Source organism: Eleutherodactylus coqui, chromosome 2, assembly GCF_035609145.1.
Source record: "Eleutherodactylus coqui strain aEleCoq1 chromosome 2, aEleCoq1.hap1, whole genome shotgun sequence".
In the NCBI taxonomy this organism is placed as follows: domain Eukaryota; kingdom Metazoa; phylum Chordata; class Amphibia; order Anura; family Eleutherodactylidae; genus Eleutherodactylus; species Eleutherodactylus coqui.
This window is the reverse complement of record NC_089838.1, coordinates 58,877,123-58,899,509: the sequence shown is the minus strand read 5'-3', so window position 1 is coordinate 58,899,509 and position 22,387 is coordinate 58,877,123. Positions and strand designations below refer to the sequence as shown.

Here is a 22,387-nt window from a genome sequence, read left to right as displayed (position 1 = left end):
ACCTCTAAATTCACGCAATCATTGGAGTTGTGCCCTGTCGAGCACAACCAATTCAGGTGAGAGGAACAAACTCATTTTCTTCCTATTTCTAAGATTGCTACATTTAGATCTACACCCTTGCCCTCTCTATTTTTCTTTGATTGGAGTACTTGAACTGAAAAGCTATGATGGCATTGATGGGTATAAAACATGCGTTCTATCACGTCCCAATTCATCCAGCATCACCAAGGTATCTTAGAATGGCAGTGAGGAGCAATCAGTCCATGCTGCACCTTCCATACCAAGCCCTGCTATTTGGATTATCCAGGGCTGTTTACAAAACTAGTAGTTGAAATAATGGCCCATATTGGAGAAGGCTATCATAATAGAGAATCTTCTTCTAGTTGGTCTCTTGGAATGTTAGTCAGGTCAGTCCAGTTTCGTCCCAGACTCCTTCAAGCTCAGATGCTGGAGCTGTCAGACAAAAGTTTATCATTGCCCTGACAGTAAAGAACTCTCTTTATGGTGGATAATCCCTTCAAATTTGGAGAGAATCTCATTGTTAACCCCATAGATGTGACCACATTGGAGTATGGCGCATATTGGGAAGTGTCTCCTTCAGGGACAGTGGGATTTTCCCAAGGGACACAGTCTCAGAATGTAAGAACGTTGGGAGCTTTTCTCCTTGCAGTGTCACTTCCATCCCAGTTATTGTGGGAAGGCATATCAAAATCTCTCCAGACAATGGGACTGCAGTTGCACATATAAACAGACTGGGCATACCAGATCCCGGAATTTGTTGGACATTGCCCAGGATCTGCGAGCTTAGTAAAAGTCCATACCCTGCCCCTCATAGTGTTGTACCTTAAAGGAGCCGACAACCTTCAGATAGACTTTCTGAGCTGTCACCAGATCAATCAGCGGGAATAAGAGTTAAACCAGGAGGTCTTCTATCAGATTTCCAGTCTATGGAGAAGACCTTCTTTGGACCTACATGGGTTGAACAAAGATATGGAAATGCTGTAGGAAATGCATGCCTTAAGTTAAATGGAATTATAGATCATATTTCACGATACCACCAATAAATTTTAACTATATCAATAAGACATGTAGTGACCGATTTTTGCATGCAGGTAATATGACACAGATCTTGCTGGGCAGAAGTGGACATCTATGAAGCAACAAGGTTCCATTGGTAGGGGTTTCCATATTTTTGTCCACTACCTAGATTTGCCATAAGGGAACATGCCAAGTGCAAGAACTTATTTTCTCTGAACCCATAGGACCGGCATGGGGATAGATGCCTTCTCCTAGTCTAGGAGTGACAATCTATTTGCTATTTTTCCCTTCTGACCCTTCTTGTGGGAGTTATGGAGAACACCAGAGTAATCCTCAGCGCTCCATTTTAGCCCAGATGGGTCTGGTTTACTTGGCTGAGGATAACTTCGCTCACAGATACCTGGATTCCTCCAGAAGGCTTCCCTTGCATCACACAGAGGTGAATTCCCTTCACCTGACTGCATGGAATTTGAAAGTCGGGTTCAGAAGTCTAACTCTTCATCCGGAGCAAGTGACATCCGTTCTGCGTTATAACTGAAAAGAAGTGACATTTAGTGACATCCGTTCTGCGTTATAACTGAAAAGAAGTGACATTTAATTGAGAATTTGGACTTTTTTTTACATTTAACAGTAATCAGGTTGACCTCTTAAAGGGTCTTGTGTACACACATATTCTTAACTCCCTTCAAGAGGGCTTTAACAAGGGTCTAAGACCCAGTACTATTGCAATTTCCTCCCTTTTCCCTTTATATAGTTTTTCTAGAAGATGGAGTGGTTATTAAATGTGACCCTGGTTTTCTTCCCAAGCTAGTTTTAGACTTTCGGCTCTCAAGAGATCCATTTTGCTGCCCTTCTGCCAGGATCCTAAAGAAGAAATGGAAGCCTAATTACATATGGAGGTAGATGGCTCAGCTTTTTGTTCAGTTCATTGGTGTTAATAAGGGTCAAAAAGTTACAATTAGAATAGCTGGAGCTATTAAATTGGCATGTACTGTACATCAGCAGGTATGACTCCGCCTTCAGGTTTTGGCGATCAATCCATTAGAGCTATTTCGACCTCATGGGCTGAAAGAGCCAGTGTTCTCATCAACCAGACTTTCAGGGCGGCTATCTGGAACTCCCCAAGCACTTTCAGTCAGAGGAACAATTATTCAGCAGTTAGCGCCCCCTTTAGCTTTAGTCATCTTGTTGAATCTTTCACAGATAACACAATAATTATCATGGGTTTACGGGAAACCTTGAGATTACTTACTGGTAATTGATTTTATTTTATTTTTTTCCATGAGCCCATGATGGCACCGTGTTTTTGCCACCCTTATAGAGGGATGTGTTTAAGTCCCCTTTAAAAAAAAAAAGTTATGTATTTATAGGTAAAATATTAATTAAAAACAAAGTTGAGAGTGGTCTTCCTGTGGATTCATGAATCCTGCCACAAACTGAGGAACGGGAGGTTGTTACCAACTTTAAACCAATCTGGGGGGATCCTGTGTGGATGGGAGGTGGTCTCTCACAGGTGCTGTCGTGGACTCATAAAAAATGGATTATTAGTTGAATCAGTTTGGTTTAGTTTTTTTCAATAGTACCATTTTATAGTCCATATAATGTATTGGAAAAAAGTACATTTCTAGGTTGTGTGAAATAGAAAAGAGCATTGTGCCATTTATTTTGTTTTGTGAGGAGGGGTTTATGGCGTTCAAGATGCAGTCAAAATAACATTTTATCTTTAGTTTGTGGCTATGATCGTGGCCATACCAAATTTTGTATAGTTTTTTTGTGTGTATATGTAATATATATATCAAAATAAGTTTGCATTTAAAAAATAAATGAATAAATACTTTCTATCGCCAACTTTTGACCTCCATACCTTCTTTATTTTTCCATTGATGCAAAAACCGTTATACAGTATACTGCAGTATAATGCTATTGTATTCTAGCAGGCATTTTATTAAGTCGTGTCACCGGCACGACTTAACAAGCAATCATGGAAGCCCTGGGAGCTTTCAGAAAGTTGGATGGCGACCAGTGAACTCATCGCTGGGGGGCCATTGGAGACATTTCAATCCTGATCGGGGAGTTTAAGTCCTGCTGTCTTAATTAACAGCAACATCTAAAAGGGTTAACAGCTGTGATCGGAGTTCTCTCTCTGGGTCCCAGAGCAGAGAGACGCTCGGTAATGGTGGCTCCCACCCTGACGCCTCCACATCTTTGCATAAACCCTTATGTGGCTTTGTCAATGCAAGACCTAAAAAGTCATGGGGAAAACAATTGAAAACCTAGCATGTGCAATGATGGCGGTGGGAGCGTAGCTGTAACATGACTTTCTTCTATCCTCTACTATAACCGATTTTAGATTTTGTTTGAGATTTGAATATAAATTTGAATATGTAAAAATCACTTAAGAAATAAAAACCCTCCCAGTGCAGCTTACTAATATAGCCTTAGGCCTCCCTCACACAGGGCGTTTTCAGCCCTGTGCTAAACGCTGTACAAGGCTCCCATTCATTTCAATGGGGCTGCTCACACAAGGAGCACACGTTTTGAAAGCGCTGCATGTTCTATCTTTGGGCGTTTTCAGCTGAGTCTCCCATTGAAATGAATTGGCAGCGTTTTCAGCTGGGCTGAAAATGCAGCGTTTTTGCAAACGCCCTGTGTGAGGGAGGCCTTACTCGAAGATTATAGCAGAAGAGTTGGTGTCATGCGGCAGAAGCAATGATTGTAAATGTCTTCCTCTATATCTTTCAGTGTTACATACAGGAGTTAGGATGGATGAACGAGTCAACTTGATGAACATCATGAAGATTACTATAAAGGTATTGATCCAGTCTGCGCTAAATCTGGACAGAAGTCTGGATTCTGATTTCCCTCCGCTGCAGCAGTTTTTCTTCGTGCTGGAACACTGCCTGAAGCATGGCTTGAAAGGTGAGTTATGATCTGGGACTGCGTCAACTTGAATTCACTGTCACTTCTCCTGGCTTTAAATTTTTTTTCTCATCTTTTAGGCTACATTGACACATTTAGGGGAAATTTACTAAGACTGCACTTACCAGCATCAGTCTTAGGCCTCACATCCACGGGCATAATCGAATTGTGGAATTCATGTGTGTCTCCTGCTCGTGTAATCCGCAGCTCAATCAGCCTGTGGAGAAGTATAGGGCATCCGCACGTAATGAAATACCTGCGGATGTCATTTTTCCCAATTTCGCGAATTTGCACGTGCGAGAAAAAAATCACAGCATGCTCCATTTTTCTGCAGGTCTCGAACAGATAACTTCCATTGAAGTCAATGGAAGCTGTTTGATCCGTGGCATACCCGCATCTGACACTGTGGATCTGCCACAGACCCTGCGGAAAAAGCAGGAGATTTAAAAAGAAAAAAAGCTGTACAGCAAAAATGGGTGGGAGGTTATCTAAAGGTCTACGTGTTGTATAATATATATTACTTGGTACTATAATAATGTCCTTGCCACAATTTTCATGACCTACTTGTATTATTCTTCTGCAGTTAAAAAGAGCTTTATTGGCCAAAATAAATCTTTCTTCGGCCCTTTGGAGCTAGTAGAAAAACTGTGCCCGGAGTCAGCTGACATCTTTACAAACACAAGGAATCTTCCTGAAATTAAGTAAGTGGAGCACACAAATGAAACTGCTTGGAGCCCTGCAGTGTGCAAATGCTCATATATGGGTGTTCTAACAGCATTTTGCAGAAAAAGACCACCTTTTACTTAGTGATTTTCATGTTTTGTGTTGCACAGCCAGATGTTAAAGGACCCCCTTCCTGTGAAGCAAAGTGATAGCACGCTGCAGTGAGCTCAGGAGCTGTGTGACTGTGCCATCACTTCTGGGTGCCAGCTGTATTATACAACTGGCATCCAACACTAACAGAATTTGGAAATGACTCTGTCTCCAGCCCTTTAAAGCCTTCCATAGGTTGGTCAGTGCAGACTGTCATGTATGAGTGGTCACTGCATCCTGGAGAAGCCAATGGCTTGAAATAGTCGTAAACCTAGCGGTGGCCTCCACCCTGCAATGGCTGACATTGTACCATAACACTACTAGTGCACTGCAATACAAAAGCATTAGCGCATTACATGAATGAAGGATGTGCAAAAATAACAAAACCTGAAAAAACTTTATAAACTTGGTATCGCTGGAATCGATTATTTTGCACACTGTAGAAGTGAAATCGAAAAAACAAATGACAGAATTTTTTTCCCTAATCCCCCTAAAAAATTTTTTATAAAACTTATTCAGTACATGGTATGAACCCAAAAATGAAGAAGTTCAAAAATACAACTTGTCCCGCAAAAAAGAAAGTTCTCATGTGGCTATGCCAGCGGGAAAATCCCACAATGATGGAAAAAAGGAGTCGGTCATTAAAGCGCAAACTTCACCACTAAGAGGTTAAGAAAAGAGGGTATTCTGGGAATGTTTGTGGTGCAAGATTATAGCGAGAAAGGGAAAGATCTTAGTCAAGCACAAGACTTAGTGCTCATTCCCACGTGATTGCATATCCAACGCTATACATTATACGCTATGAGACAGAGCGGGGAATTAAAAAAATAAATAAAGTTAACGTTATGCATGACAGCGTGCATGAGATACTGTCATGCACAGCGCACAATCGCTGCCATACACGGCAATAGCCGACTCACGCCGGCTTCCACAGTGGTAAGTCACAAGGGTAGACGCCTACTGGAAGAAAACCTACAATAAAATGTTAAAATACTCTACTGCAACTTTTCAAGAACATTCTATGTCCTGATTGGTAACCTCTCGATTCTGCTTAAGGTTTTGAAAAATTCCACCTCATATTACAGAAACGTGTTCTGGATGAACTGACTTTCAGAATTTTCACAGTTTTTGTGTTGAATGCAGATTTGCACCTTGTTCTTTGCAAAGGGTGAAATCCACGATGAAAATCCGCAACATTTCTGTAACAGAATGGACATGTAGCACATTCTAAATTTGCAGCAGCCCTGACTATCACATAATTTTATCTGCCCCTAATATGAGTTTCGCGTATTTAAAACCTCCATCCGCCTGTATTTTATTTTGAATTGCCACAGATTTTGGTGTGAAATCCACTCTGACCATACATAACAATTTTCTCATGTCTGACCATGGCCTGGTATGTGGAAATCTTTGCTGTGAATTTAGTGCATAACTTTTCGAAGATGTCAACCATTCTCCAAAATGTACATTTGATGTTCAACTGATATTTCTGTACTAAAAATTAGTTTAAAATTCTTATTTTTAAGGACTTCGGTTGGCAGAGGGAGAGCTTGGTTGCACCTTTCATTGATGCAAAAGAAATTGGCTGATTACCTGCAAGTTCTTATTGATCACAAAGATCTATTAAGGTACTCTTAGTAGAACGCAGTTAGCATTTTATAGTCTTTATCCAGTTAAATGAGTTGCCTTTTTTATAGAAGAAAAAAAAGTTTCCGAAGTACTTCTTGGCTATAACATTTTTAAAATACGTGACTGTGAAGAAGGTTGTGGTCCACTATGGTGTGGCGATGACAGATGGAGACACATCCCTCGCCAAGGGTCATAGCTTATTGGAAAAGGGCTATGGCTTTGTGAGCAATGGAGTATGGCTCAATGCATCAAATTATGACAAATAGGTGGTATACACTTAGTGTGTGAGCATGAGCCACTGTGATAAATACGACACATTTTTAGTCTGCGTAATCTTGGGGCCCTTCTATGTGTCCTTACAGCAGCTGTATAAACAAGGGCCGATCAACAAGATCAGTGCACGTTTAAATGGCCTTTACAGGTGCACCTCATTGATTTGAACAGGAACTGTTGCTGCAATTACCATCTCCAGCCATTACACAGGGGTCAGAGTGATCTGCTTCTGCTCTGCACCCTGTCTATTTTGCTGGTGACTGTGGACCCCACCCGATCATCTACTGATGATCCACAGGTTCGAGGATATGTTAGAGAGAGAATACTTATGGTAATGTCTGGGGCAGGGGCGTAGCTAGAGGCTCATGGGCCCGGGTGCAAAAGTTTAGCTTGGGGGCCCCCTTCCAGACCCGTCCACCCACCACTCCTTTTCACAGCTACTCCTTGTATATCACTTTTAGCTACATTACTGTTTTTTTTTAATGACCCATCAATGGATCATTAGTAATCAGGGGTTTTAGATTTTTAAAACATCCAGAACACAAGCCTCAAGGCACGCTTTGCTTCCCCAAGAAAGAAAAAAATAATGATATATACACATACATAATACAGGCACACATACATTGGAGACAGCATGAGCTAACTTTTATAACATGTTAGGGCTCATGTGCACGGCCAGGTTTTCACCACGTATTATGCACACGTGGTAATCCCAGCATGCTCTCTTTCTCTGCGTACCACGTAACGTGAGCCCTGTAAACTTGTATGATACGCTGCCCATACACATTACATTGTTTCCATACGCATTGTCACTCTAAGCAGAGTGGGGAATTACAATAAGAATCCCCCTGTGCATGTGCAGTGCTACACAAAGCCATATGCGGTCCCTGCCGGCAGCGTGCATGGCTGGGAAATGTGTGAGATGCTGGTGGTCCCCCACAGTGTTGTAGGCTTACGGCAGTGGCATTGGCATTGAGCCCTTAGTCACCAATACAGCGGCTCGGTTCTAGCATACCTCTAATAGTGAAGTCAGGTGCCGGCTCGCAGAACCCCACTCCCCATCACACAGAACCCCCCTCACTCACCCCCACTCCCCATCACACAGAACCCCCCTCACTCACCCCCACTCCCCATCACACAGAACCCCCCTCACTCACCCCCACTCCCCATCACACAGAACACCCCTCACTCACCCCCACTCCCCATCACACATCACACAGAACCCCCCTCACTCACCCCCACTCCCCATCACACAGAACACCCCTCACTCACCCCCACTCCCCATCACACAGAACACCCCTCGTTTCCCCCACTCCCCATCACACAGAACACCCCTCGTTCCCCCCCCCCCCCACTCCCCATCACACAGAACACCCCTCGTTTCCCCCACTCACCATCACACACAGAACACCCCTCACTCACCCCCTCCCCCTTCTTAATCATACCGAGGAGGTTCCCTCTCACTGACTGCACTTACTTTCACTATGGTCTCTGCGCAGGCAGGCACATCGGTGCACATATCCGGGCACATCGGTGCTTCCTCCCGGACCTCCGCTCAGACTCCTCCCCTCTGATGATCTCTGTGCTGGAGAACCAGATGGGGGAGGGGTCTGAGCGGAGGTCCTGGGAGGAGCGCCGATGTGCAGGAGAGGCTGCCTGCCTGCGCAGAGACCATAGTGAAAGTAAGTGCAGTCAGTCAGTGCCGCCTGACTGACTGCAAAGTAAGCCCCGTGGGCCCCCTGGGGCTCAGGGGCCGGGTCGCAACCGCACCCCCAGCACCCCCTATATGTACGCCAGTGGTCTGGGGCACTGCCAATAATTACATCACCTGGTTTTTGGGAAACCTTGGTCCAATTATTAGACAGTGTTAGTGAATCTGCCTGTGTTGTGCTGTTCACCTATTATTCCTTCTAGAAATTCCTGAATGAATTGAACAGCATCAGACTGTGTAGGGATAATGGCAATACCCAGTTGTCAATGTTTTTACACCTTTCCAGATGGAATAAGGGTATGCTCACATGTACAATGTAAAGAAAATATATTCTGGGGAATACAATTATTTACTGACTCTGACAATCCCGTCTGGTTTACGGGATGTCACAGGGGCTGCAGCCAATAGCAGAGCTCACTGATTTCGGACACTGTGACGGCCCTTAAATGGGGCAGGACGGCAGCTGCAGACACAGACTGGAGTTTGGGACCAAGCACCATTGCAGGAGTGAAGAGAGGTGTTAATACATGGGGAACAGGTTGTACCGAGATATTGCAACTCTGACAACCCCTTAAAGTGATTATTTGGAAGGAAAAGGGTATTTGCTGCTCCCCGAATGGAGCTCGGAGCTCTCTCCAAAGGGGAATCCTGACTTCTGAATGCTTTCGCCTCTGGACAGAACCGTTGACTAGAATTGGCTTTGCCCGGTTTTGGGACGGAAGAAAAAGCACTGCATGCGGTATTTGCTGCCGCATCTGTTATGGGATTTCGGCCAAAGGTTTCAACGCAGATGTAAAATCATCATCAACCACTTCAGCACCCAAGGCCACCAGGGATGCGCCATTAGCATAACACTACAGATCTGAAGATTATACAGTACTCTGCACCTCTTGCTGTGTAAAGTCACTCGGCTGGCTGTAGTGACTCTGTTGTGGGGATGCTTTATTGGCATTTGTCATTTAACATTATTTTAATGTTTATACAAATGGTAGAAAAATGTAAAATAGTTGATTTAACATATGATTCTGTATTACTTCTAATGTTGCTTTTTTCCCTTTTGAACAAGTGACTTTTATGAGCCTGGAGCTTTAATGATGGAGGAAGAAGGAGCTGTTATTGTGGGTCTTCTTATGGGACTGAATATGATTGATGCTAATTTATGCCTCAAGGGAGAAGATTTAGATTCTCAGGTAAGAGCATGGCAAATTGAGGAAATCAATAAACATTACTTGGTATGTTCTCTTAGGTAAGCACAGAAGTAGAATAGTGTTACCGCTTAGGAAAATAGCACAATTTACATGGCTACGATTCAAGTGGGTCTCATTATGTCTGTGGTAGAATTGTCCTTGCGCTTCCTATAGATCATTGTGCCTACTATTGAAATGTTTTGTATTAATATAATGTATACCAAATGCTGTGAAGCATTGCTGCACCTAAAATGTAACCACCCACCGCTAATGGAATAAAAGAAAAAATCTGACTCTGCCCAGCCTGACTATCCATTAGTAAATTTCATAATTTGAAGAAAGTATGCCAGATTAGAGGGGAAGTTTCAGTTTATTAGCTCAAAGTTTCTCTTTTATTGCTTTTTTATTTATTTATTTTTGTTTGTTAAAGATTATGGTGTGGTGGTGGTTTGTTTGTTTTGTTTTTTTTTTATGGATACTTTAAAAGACTATTTTAAAGAGTGCTTTCTTTTTGTATTTCACTCTATTTTGCGTTATTTTTAATTTGTACTTTTTTCTTTTAATTTTTTTATTTTTGCTGTTTTTAGGTGGGCATCATTGACTTTTCTTTCTGTCTCAAGGATATACAGCAAAACGATAGTGAAAAAAAGTATGTATTACTATTCAATTGTATTTTCCATTTTCTCTAAAAATATAAAGTTGTTTTTTAGAAACTATAAATAAAAGTAATGATTGTAAAAGTAACAGTGCTTGTCTCAAAAGTAAGGGGAAAAGCCATATAAAATACATTTTTTCTTAATTTGTAAACAATGTTCCCCATGCCCTAAAAAAGTAAACAGTCAAATGTTCCCCACAGTGTCCAGTGCCACCACAAAGTATTAACGGGCTGCAGCATCTCATTTACAAGTCGTCGCAGGCTGCTGCAGCCAATTACAGATTAGTGCTCAATCCCTGAGCTCTGTCTTTAGCTGCTGCAGCCTGTGACATCCCATACGTAGACTAACTGTATCCCATAAACTGATATGGTTCGACGAGAGCTGACCATTATATAGGTGACGAGAGCTGACCGTTGATCCCGACATGTGCAGAGGGATTCTGGTATTAAGCTGTTATCCAACTCCTAAATCTAGGGCCCATGCCCACCCACCCCAGAATCTCCTCCAGGAACCTCCAGCCCACCCTATCGAATGCTTTCTCCGCGTCCACAGAGAGCAGACACGGGATCGCCAGAGGCACGTGCCCAGGACACAAGGGCAAGTGTTTTTGATTGTGTTATCCCCTGCCTCCCTCCAGGGCACAAAGCCCACCTGATCCCTGTGGATTAATGAGGGAATATGGGATTGGAGACGAGTAGCTAGGATTTTTGAGAAAATCTTGGTGTCTATATTTAATAGCGATAGCGGTCTATAACCGCTGCAGGATGCGGGGTCTTTCCCTGTCTTAGGTATTACCGTTATCACTGCTTGTAACGCTTGAGCGGGAAAGGGGCAGGAGTTGGTGATAGGATTGAAAGCATTAACCCCTTAGTGACCACCCTATAGTGTTTTTACGTCATGCAGCTGCAGGACGTGTATGGAGGGAGGTAGCGCCGCTATCTCCCTCCATACAGCGTGGGTGTCAGCTGTTTATTACAGCTGACACCCGCGGGCAATAGCCGCGCTCAGCCGTTCGGCCAAACACTGCTCTTATTCTAAAAGCGGCATTTAAATCCCCCGAACGCTGTTTGGGGGTCCCGCACGCCCCCCGCGGTGAGATCGGGGGATCCATGCAGGTGTCATGGCAGCCGGGGGCCTAATGAATGGCCCCAGGGCTGCCTTAGCAGACTGCCTATCAAGCCATCCACACAGGGTGGCTTCATAGACTGCCTGTAAAAAAGCAGTATGACGTAATGCTATAGCATTACGTCATACTGCAGAAGCGATCAAAGCATCGCATGTTAAAGTCCCCCAGGGGGTCTTCAAAGTAAAGTAAAAAAAAAGATCAATAAAGTTTTTTAAATTGTAAAAAAAAAAAAGTTATAGAAGTTTAAATCACCCCCCTTTTGCCATATCCATTATTAAAAAATCAAAATCCTAAAATAAAAATATGTATTTGATATCGCTGCGTCCGTAAAAGTCCGATCTATCAAAGTAGTGCATTATTTTTTCTGCACGGTGAACGTTGTTCGAAAAAAAAAATAAAGAACGCCAGAAATGCATTTTTTTAGTTACCCTGTCTCCCAAAAAAAACACAATAAAAAGCGATCAAAAAGTCCTATGTATTCAAAATTGATACTATCGGAAACTTCAGGACATCCTGCAAAAAATGAGCCCTTGCTCAACTACGTCGACGGAAAAATAAAGTTATTGCGCGCACAAAATGACCGCAGAAAATAATTGAAAAAAATTAAATATCTTAAAAAAAAAATACAAGTACTACAGCAAACACAATACTATATGTTTGGTATCGTAGTAATCGTACTGACCCATAGAATAAAAATATCAGGTCTTTTTTGTTGCAATTTGTGTGCTGTAGAAACAGGACGCACTGAAAGATGGTGGAATGTCGTTTTTTTTTTCCATTTCTCTCCGCTAAGAATTTTTAAAAAGTTTTTCAGTACATTATATGGTACAATAAATAGTGCCAATGAAAAATGCAACTCGTCCCGCAAAAAACAAGCCCTCATACAGCGACATCGATGGATAACTAAAGGAGCTACGATTTTTTAAAAGGGAGTAGGAAAAAACAAAAATGGAAAAAAGCAAAAAAGCCCGGTCACTAAGGGGTTAAGCATCAAAGGGGCTAGACTCTCTCCGAGAAGCTTATAAAAGTGGGACGTAAAGCCATCTGTCCTGGGCTTTTCCCAATTTTTAGGGACTGAATTGCTTCTTTCACCTCCACGAGAGTGCAGTCCCCCTCGAGCGCTTTCTGATCCGCGTCTGAGATCTGCTTGGGAGCAAAGTTGAGTAAATAATTGTCCCTATCCCGCAGCAGGTCCTCGTTTTGGTCCCCATGCCTGTCCAGCAGGTTATAGAAGTCATGGTAATATTTATGAAAGCCGTTTACTATTTTGGAATTGGTGTTAACCAGACCTTCTGGTGTGTTCAGTGCTCTGGCTAGTCCCCTACCGCATTTATTCCCGTATTCATAAAAATTTCCCCTAGCTCTGTCCCTTCGACAAAGTGAGGCCTGATCCAATAGATGCAAGATCCGGCCACGCACCTCCGAGATTTCCGATGCCCTAGCATTTGATGGATCAGCCTTATTTGTATTCTCGAGGTGGTTCAGTTGGGATAAGAGACCCTCCAGGGTGTTAGCTCTTTCCTTTTTCAGACGCGCCCTGTGGGAGATGAGAATTCCCTGAAGCACGCATTTAAGGGCCTCCCATTTTATGGGGTCTGGGGTGCTGTCAGAGGAATGATCTATGTTGAAGTTTTCAATAGCCTGCTGTATCGGTTGTATCATTCAACAGGTTGTTTAGGCGCCAATTGATGTTAATGGTGTCCCGTGCGGCGCCTCTAATCGACCCCCATACCGGAGCGTGGTCAGACCATATGAAGGAACCTATGGTGCTTAAGTGATCATGATCTAAAAATTTGTGTGAAATGAATAAGTAGTCTAAGTGCTGGTAGGAGTTGTGGGATGGGGAAAAGAAGCTATGATCTCTCTCCCTAGGATGCAGAGTCCTCCAGAGGTCAATCAGTCTAAGGCTAGTCAACACTCTACGCAACCTACGGAGTCATGTGTGTGCAGTTACAGACTTACCCCCAGAGGAGTCGAGTGAGGGTTCCAAGCAGAGATTGAAGTCCCCACCTAGTATATTGGAGCCGTCAGCGAAGGTCCTCAGGGCCCCAAGTATCCGGATCCCAAAGGAACCTGGGCTTGATTTGGAAAGTATATATTAGCAATAGTTACCTCTTTTTGAAAATTCAAATCTGTAATGAAATAGTATCTCGAAGAAGAGATAAATTTATGAGGGAGTTGTTTGTATATAGCTATGGACGTACCTCCTGCTTTTTTTTATTAGGGTGTAGGCTGGGGTGCCATGTTGTATAGTTCAGTTTTTGCATTTAGGGATTTTGTTTGCTTTGAAATGCGTTTCCTGTAGAAGCGCAATCCTAATTTTATCTATGTAAGTGGTCCAAAATTTGCCCCCTCTTGGCAGGTTTGTTCAACCCCCTTACGTTGTAGGTACCAAACATGATGTTAGCCATATTCCACACTCAATTGAGGAAATTGTCTCAAGGCCAGGGTAAGGAGGGATATGGTGACAGAAAAAGAATGAAAGGAAAGAGAAAAAAATAAGAGGAAAGGTTTACGTTAAAAAAAAAAACCTTTTACGACGTTTAGCAGCCGCAAGTGAAAAATGTTGTGGTCGCAGCTTTGTGCGACAATTCACCTCAGGTGGAGAGTGGTAGGGCACCAGGTAAAACAGGACTGCCCCCTCCCCGAGACAAATATTGAGTTTGGGTACCTGAAAGGGACCCTGCAAATAACCCCCAAGCGACGGCGAATCAGGCCAAATAACAGTGTACTACAACAACAACCTGAAAATATCGTGAGTGGTGAATGCTCAAACAGTGAGAGAGGGTGCAGCCAACCGGGCGGCTAAGCCAGTCCCCACGATCTCCCCACGCCAAAAGACCTGGCTAAGCACGGGAGAGGGAAACTGCAAAGGTATGGCTCCAGACTCTCTCTGTTCCCCTTCGGCAGAGTCCCTAGACTAGTTCTCGTAGAAGGGCTTCAAAGTGAGGTAAACATCAGGTGCCTGGTTCAGGGCCTCCAGTGCCTTCAACGCTGCCTTGGCTGTACGGTCTGCCAGTGCCCCTGAGCTGTGGATGCAATGAAGGTTGGGGCAGTTGGCCAGTCGGGAAGCGCAATCAATGGAAGTTGAAAAGTTCCTAGAAATTTAGGCAGATCGCCTAATGTGCAAAGTGTGGCTGATTTAGCCTTTTTTGGCGATCAGGGTGAATGGATAATCCCAGCGGTATGCGATTTCCTTATCTCTAAGCATTGTTAGCAGCGGCTTCAGTGCTCCCCTAAGATAGAGAGTGTGGCACGCTAGATCTTGAAGTAAAATAAGAGGTTTGCCATTGTATGCAAGGTTTCCTTTTTCTCTGGCAGCGCGCAGAATGGATTCTTTATCCCTGAAAAAGTGCATCCTGCAAATAATGTCTCTTGGTCTGTTTGGGTTAGCCGTCCTAGGTCCCAATGCTCTGTGTATCCAGTCAATTATGACCGAGTTGTCCGATGCGCGGTCTAGTAATTGTTGAAAGAATGTTTGAGCCCAAGTCTCTAGTTGGAAGCCCTCCATTTCCTCAGTTAGTCCTTGAATATGGAAATTATTCCTTCTGTTCCTATATTCCAGATCGTCTAGGTGCATAGTCAGGTTAGCAATTTGATCTGCTTGAAATTGTATAGCTTGTCTATGTGACTCTAAAATGGCCGCTGTGCCCTCCTGTGCTTCCTCCACCTGAAGCAGCCTGTGCCCCATTTGGTGTATATCAGAATGGATTCGGTCTAGAGCTTGCTTATTGGATGTTTCAAATCTTGTGAACAGAGCATCAAGCTCGTTTTTTGTGGGGATTGACATTATGTGAACTCTCCACTTTTCATTGTCATTGCCAGCAAGTGCCCCTTCATATAAACTATTAGCCAGGCTGCTAGTTGTACTGTGTTCTGGGGATACAAACCACCCCAGGGGGTCATTGCCCCTTTGTTTCTGGGAGAGTTATAAGTTGCAGCAGGTGAAGCTTCTGCTGATGTGGTCTCATGTGCTGTGAGAGGGTCTACGGTGGTGGTACGCACGGTTCTGCTGCCATTTATTTAAGTCCCTGTGTACCACTTCTGCTGGGTCCTCCTGTGCTGAGAGCCCCACATGTGGAGAGTTCGCCGCCATCGTTCCCGATGAGGCAGCGACCGGTGATAGTTGCTGCGGCTGCATTATCAGGCTGTCCGGCATTGTGCTTGCTGGAGAAGGCAGGGACCCGCGTGGTCTCGCGGGAGCAGGCACCAGCGCCATCTTTTAGTTTTCTCCAGCCGCCTTGGCATGGAGCGCCGAGAAACCGCTCCATAGTCCTTCTTCTGCCGCTCGGAGCTGCTGCTTTAATGTCCAAGGTGTTCCTCTTACCCATCCTGTTGTGGATGGGCGAAATTCGCCGTTCGCTAGAGGATTGCCACTTGGGCTCCCGCTGCACTCGCCTCTCCCTGTCTCTCACACGTCCTATCCAGACATCCGCAGGCCACGCCCTACTTAGCTCCTAGTTACCTCCACATACGCCTGATATGTAGGATCAACCAACAGCAGGGGAGATACAAGAGGCCAGGAGATGAGAGTATATAATTTTGTTGTTTTGTTGCATGGGGAGCATGCTTTTACAAAAAAAAAGAAAAATCTTTACCAATCTCCTTAAAGGGGTTGTCCCGCGCCGAAACGGGGTTTTTTTTTTTTCAACCCCCCCCCCCCCCCCCCCGTTCGGCGCGAGACAACCCCGATGCAGGGACGTAAAGAAAGCTTACCGGAGCGCTTACCTTAATCCCCGCGCTCCGGTGACTTCAATGCTTACCGGTGAAGATGGCCGCCGGAATCCTCTTCCTCCGTGGACCGCAGCTCTTCTGTGCGGTCCATTGCCGATTCCAGCCTCCTGATTGGCTGGAATCGGCACGTGACGGGGCGGAGCTACACGGAGCCAGCATTCTGCACGAGCGGCTCCATAGAAGACTGCAGAAGACCCGGACTGCGCAAGCGCGGCTAATTTGGCCATCGGAGGGCGAAAATTAGTCGGCTCCATGGGAACGAGGACGCTAGCAACGGAGCAGGTAAGTAAAAAACTTTTTATAACTTCTGTATGGCTCATAATTAATGCACAATGTATATTACAAAGTGCATTATTATGGCCATACAGAAGTGTATAGACCCACTTGCTGCCGCGGGACAACCCCTTTAAGTTTTATTTTTGTACATTATATCTTGTTTGCTCTCAAAGTGTAGCTTTTGGCAGCTCGGTAGCTGTTTGCAGTGTGCGATATATATGTTTAAAAGCATTTGTGGATGATGGCCAAATACTGAATTCCCTTTGTTTCAGAGTTTTTGAGAGCAGGAACTCCTGTTGAAGTAAAGGATTGTAGTAGACATGAGAACTTGGTACATCTTGATCCATTATCTTTCCATTACTTTTGTGTGTTAACCTTCTGCATGTAGGAGTGTTTTAGATTGTTTTACATTGATCCTCTAGTCAGGAACTCAGAATTAACATGCAAGTCAGTACTTGTGGGTAATGATTTTTTTTTTTTCTCATTTCTTGCACCTTCCCTACTTTTTAGCTCCCCCCAACTAGGATAGAGCTGTGAGATGTGATTTATAGTTCATTGGTTCGTGCTATAGAGAAGGCAGCCTGAACCAATGATGGGACAGGGGTTGTGTCTTAGATAACTTAAACCTGTAGCTACTGGCACATCGTGGATGTTCTGCAGAGTTCACAAGGAAATTTCACAGCAATGTATAGTACAACATAGTCCACCATGTTGGCTAATAGACCAGACTAAGAATTCAATCGTTAGCCTTTTGTGTTCTACCCCAGCGTAACTGAAGAAGAGATTGCGCCTCGCAACGTGTTTTTCTGCTTGTTCTAAACTTTTTTTTCTAATAAAAATTACTATTTATGCTTCATCTTACGCTTCATGCGTCACTTCTTTTCGGTGAGTTGCGCCTTGTACTAGATTTTTAGCCACTTCTCAACACCAGGTAAATGTTCTAGAAACTGTTTTTACAGAAATTGTATGGAAACCCACTGGGACAATACAATTACTTGAGGTTTCTGTTGCAGTCAAGTTTATTCCCTATTGAAGTCAGCGGGTGGAAAACATTCAGGTATTTTGTTCATATTGTTACTCCATTTTTTTTTTCCCACAGAGCAGATGAAATTACTACTGTTCTTGATCAAAAGCACTATGTGGAAGAGCTCAACAGACACTTGAGGTAAGAAATATTGTCTGTATTAGAATTTTTTTTTTTCTTATTCTGATTTCAGTCTTGGTTCTTTACTGTATGGGCATCGTATCCTTAACCCCATAGTGGTGTGCCCTTTTTTATATATATATATATATTTTTTTACTTGCACTATTTCTTTGCTTATTATTTGCTTTCTTCTCCCCACTTTCAAAAAATCATCACTTTTTTTCCCCATCAATCAAGATGTCTTTTACAGTACTCAATGGTACTTTCAGTTACCATATAATGTACTGAAAAACTTAAAAAAAATTTCTAAGTGGAGTGAAATGGGGAAAAGAAATGCAATTTATGGCATCCTTGTTTTTATGGTGTGCACACTGCAGCAAAAATTACATAACTTTATTTCGTGGGTCAGTATGATTGAGGGTACCAAATGTATTTAGATTCTTGAGTTGCACTATTTTGCACTTGAGTTGCAAAGTAAATAAAATATATACATAGTACAATTTTTTTTTTTTTTTTCAAAATATATTTTCTGTCGCCATGTTCTGACCACCATAACTTTTTTAAAATTATTCAGTGGGAAGCCCAAACTCCGATCAGGGTTAACGGCAGCGATCAGTGTGGGCGCTGATCGTGGTTTTTGCTGGCGGCTGTTACCTGTCGTGAACAGCTGCCACCTGCCCTGTATGTATTAGAATCTGCTCTCACTCCATACACACCGTGACGCTTAGGGGCGTACATGTACACCCAAAAGCGTCAAGGGGCTAATGTGAAGCTAATTCTTATCTGCAGTGATGGTGCAGGTAGGTGACATCTGTAACATATAGGTCACACCCTGCAGCAGTGACTGGGTTCAGAGGTAGATCTGAGGCTGGTTGTTTAACTTCCTTAGATACTGCTTTTGTATTCTACTAGCTCCCCTCACAATGTGATCATGGGGTGACAGAAGCCTAACAATGGCCTCCATGTGTGCCTTGTATGAAAGTCCTGTCTTTGGGCTGCCTGTCCGTATAGAATCGACAGGTGTAATACACCTCAATACAGAAGTACTGCAGTGTGATCAGGGGAACGAATATTGAAATCCCCAAGTAGACTTTAAAAATTAAATTAAATTTAAAAAAGCCTTTGTTTCCTTAGCAAGCACATAATTTGGTATCACGATGTACTTAAAGACCTAGACTATAACATTCTGCACACTGAACACTGTAAAAAAAATGTAAACCAAATTTTAAAAAATGGTATCGAAAGTGATTAGAGTCCACATGTTCACATCCCAAAAGGGTACCAATGTAAAATACAGCTCGTCTCACAAAAAAGCCCAGGCGTCGCTGCAGTAACGAAAAAATGTTATGGCTATTAGAATATGGCAACACAAAAACTTCCCGATTTTAGTTGAAACGCAAGGTAGTATAAATCTGGTAATATTATCCTTCCCAGAGAATAACGTGAACATGCTTATACCGCATAGTGAATAAAAATTTTCTATATAAATGGCACACACATTCGCTGTACGTGTCATCGGGGTTAAGCTCCAAACTAGGCCATGGCCTTCAGGATTTCAAACAAAGGAAAGTTTACGGTAAATTTTTATTTTTTTCTTAAGGCAATACTTCTAAATCTATTTCTATACTTTAGTTGCACTGTTGGAGATCTTCAATCAAAAATTGAGCTTTTGGAGAAAACAAATTCAAAGTTAAATGAAGAGGTTTGTAACTTTTTTTTCCCCCCTCTTTATGGCCTGATTTCTAAGATTGTGCTGCTTAGAAAGTTTGAGGCCCCATTTACAAGATCGACAGTCTCACATAAAACATGTGCAAAAATAGAACGCATTGTTTGCAATGGGTCCATTGATATGTGCTATTTTGCTATAGCAGTAATTACTGTGAGACTGCAAACGCAGCGGGCCTAGTTCCGTGCGAGTCTCGACTGAGAATACATGCAAATGTGCGGTTTCTTGCATAGGATACAGCGTGACAATCGTGGGCTTGACTTGCTATTGACTGTGTCAATTCGGCCTTAGTCGGTGTATTAATCCCATCCTGCTGCCACCCTTTTTTGATTTGCTCATTTTCTTTTTTCCCTCCCTACTGTCAAAAAATGATTTTTAAAATTTTATTTTCGGGGTTACATAGCTACATGACGGCCTGTTTATTTGCAGAACAAGTTATATTTTTCAGTGGTATCCTTATAACTTTCCATATAATGTACTGAAAAACTTTTTTTTTTTTTTATTTGCTTTCTGTCGCCAGCTTTGAACACCCATAACTTTTTTTTTTTTGTCGCTTTTTGGGTTTGTGAGAGGGCTCTTGTTTTAGCAGTAATCCATAGCTTTTTAATCATACCATTTTGGGGTACATACGGCATTCGGATCGCTTCTTATTCAATTCTTTCTTGAATGAGATTTTTAAAAAAGCACAAGTTGGGTATGTTTACGATCTAGGAAAGCATTTGCGCAGACTTTTCATTGACAGTAGAGGAAAGAATAGACTGAGTCACGAGGAGGGAGATGAGAAAGTTACAGGAAAAAAGTGAAGAATTTGGCCTACGTCAAACAACTCGCAGCACAGACATTGGCCCAATTTCGTACATAAAAAAATGACCATTTGATGCACAGTATAACTGTCCATTTATTTTATGGCATATTTGACAACCGTAAACTGATAGAGCGATTGTGCTTCATACATGGCCCCCCATTTCGTACTAGACTGATATGTGGAGTAAAATGACAAGTTACTATCAGCAGTACAAATAGTTGTTCTTAAGGCCATCTGTAGAAAATGTTCTTAAAGGGGAATTCCTAAGGTAAACTTTTTTATCATCTAATCGTAGCATAAGTGATCAGTTTGATCGGTAGGGGTCTCACCGATCCTGACAATGGGGTACCGTGTCACCCTTTCTTGTCACTGCGTGCTCAGTGCACCCACCAGCTGTGATATCAGGCTAAATGGAGAGGCAGTCATGCATGCATGGCGCTGCTTCATTCACTTCAATGGGGCTGACACAAATGGGCGACTACAAGCCCTCAGCTATCCCCTTGAAGCTGAGTGGAATGGCCCTGCGAATTCATGACCGTCACTGCATTCAATCTCCTCAATGCAGATGGTGCAGCAAGCCTGCAGTAAGGAAGAGATGGAGAAACAGGACCCCCGTTCTCGGGATTAGTGGGGATCTTGGCAGTAAGACCCCCAACTATCACTTTTATCATCTATCCTAATGATAAACTATATCTATCTTGGGAATGTCCCTTTAATAGTTTAGCCCATCGTATCTCCTTCTTTTAAAGAAGTTGTCTATTGCCCCCTTTGTGCCTTGTGGAAATGTGCAGAGATCAGTAATTCATTTAAGCCATTCCTAACGAAAGCCTTATATTGGGAAATGCCATCTTTGATGTGTTGGGTTGTTTCACCCTGTAACTGTTGAAGGGTTCTATAGGAGTGTTGTAGTCCACAAAATATGACGGACTTTCTAGTATAGTTGATTTTATCAGAACAATTATGACTTAAAATGAACATTGCATCATTTCCAGCACACAGAGTAGAAATAAAGCAAGAGTCAATCAGAAGTCAAGCAAGATCTAGCCAATGATTTCCTTGGAGGTAGGACTTCCTGGGAAGACATGGGACTTCTTTTAAGTAGAAAATACAATCTCCAACAACACATTGACATTCTCCTCTCCTTCCCAGGAGATCCCAATCTCTTATACTCCTTTGGTCAGGAATATACTTGTGTATTTCGACTCTGTGCTGGTGCCTCTGAATAGTGATGTCTCATGCCTCCACCTGATGACTCATTTTGCTATGAGTACACATTATACCTATATATACAAAATAGAAGGAACTACAAGAGCTACACCTTAATAAACAGCCGAGGGAGCTTTACTATGCTGTTTCTGTAACTCCCATAGAAATTAAGCAAAACAGCAAGCTACACAAACTTTAGAGAGGAGAGAAAATCTCAGTTTTGATGAATCTACAACACTTTCATGACATTCGTTGTGATTTATGTTAAATACCACAATCTGGTTTTGGTCTCTTTGAAAAATCCAAGGGCAGCACAATTACTGATGCACTTCTAAAATGTTTAAAGAAGCTCTGTTATACAGCTAGCAACTTTTATGACTGACCTTGGAGCATCCTCTGTGCCTTCTGATCCATAATATTCCTTATACATAGACTAGCTAGGCAGGTCTAGCAACAAGCTGAATCTTTGACTAAGGGGTTAATGGCTGAGACCCCTCTGTGGCCTAACCCTTCTCTTGACCATCTCCTGTCCTCACAGAACTCGCACTTCTTGTCCAAGCTTGGCGTCACATACCTGGAGCCTTTATATGTTACAGGTGTCCTGAGGTCTTCTTACGTTCTAAAGGAATTGTATAACATACCTCGTACGGCCTACTATAAGTTTTTTACAACTCTGGCATACAACCCTAATTCCAAAAAAGTTGGGATGCTGTGGAAAATGGAAAAAAATGCATTGATTTGCACATGTCATGTCACCATATTTTACTCCCTATAAAACACACATATATATATATATATATATATATAGACGAACGCCCTGTCTGACTGACTCACTCACTCACTGATTGACTGACTCACTAAAAGTTCTCCGACTTCCTGATGTCGTAGAAACATGAATTTTGGCACAAGCATAGATTATCTCCAAAATAGGAAAAGTAATTGGGTCCCAACTCGATTATTCAATTCTAGCGCAAAAGAATTGGCGGCGAAATTTTACGTACATAATCTAAATCTCTCACTTACCAATGTCATAGAAACTTAAAATTTGGCACGCGCATTGAATGTCATAAATAAAAAAAGTTAATAGGTCCCAACTTGATTATTCAATTCTATGCGCAAAAGAATTAGCGTCCAAATTTTACTT

General features: G+C 42.7%; 1 protein-coding gene across 5 annotated transcripts in view; it reads left to right on the top strand.

Annotated features, from left to right (window-relative positions):
- LOC136611421 (RUN and FYVE domain-containing protein 1-like) overlaps positions 1–22,387 on the top strand; it is a 72,829-nt gene that overhangs the window by 5,808 nt on the left and 44,634 nt on the right. For 2 of the 5 annotated variants that reach the window (XM_066591030.1, XM_066591031.1), the window contains 7 exons: positions 3,781–3,957; positions 4,541–4,658; positions 6,297–6,398; positions 9,450–9,573; positions 10,158–10,219; positions 17,462–17,527; positions 19,139–19,208. In XM_066591030.1, the coding sequence (XP_066447127.1) occupies positions 3,801–3,957; positions 4,541–4,658; positions 6,297–6,398; positions 9,450–9,573; positions 10,158–10,219; positions 17,462–17,527; positions 19,139–19,208 (699 nt within the window). In that variant the 5' untranslated portion in view covers positions 3,781–3,800. Of the gene's footprint in view, positions 1–1,137; positions 1,175–1,918; positions 1,938–3,780; positions 3,958–4,540; positions 4,659–6,296; positions 6,399–9,449; positions 9,574–10,157; positions 10,220–17,461; positions 17,528–19,138; positions 19,209–22,387 lie in introns of those variants that run through there. The other 3 variants (XM_066591029.1, XM_066591032.1, XM_066591033.1) reach the window with 3 other exon arrangements.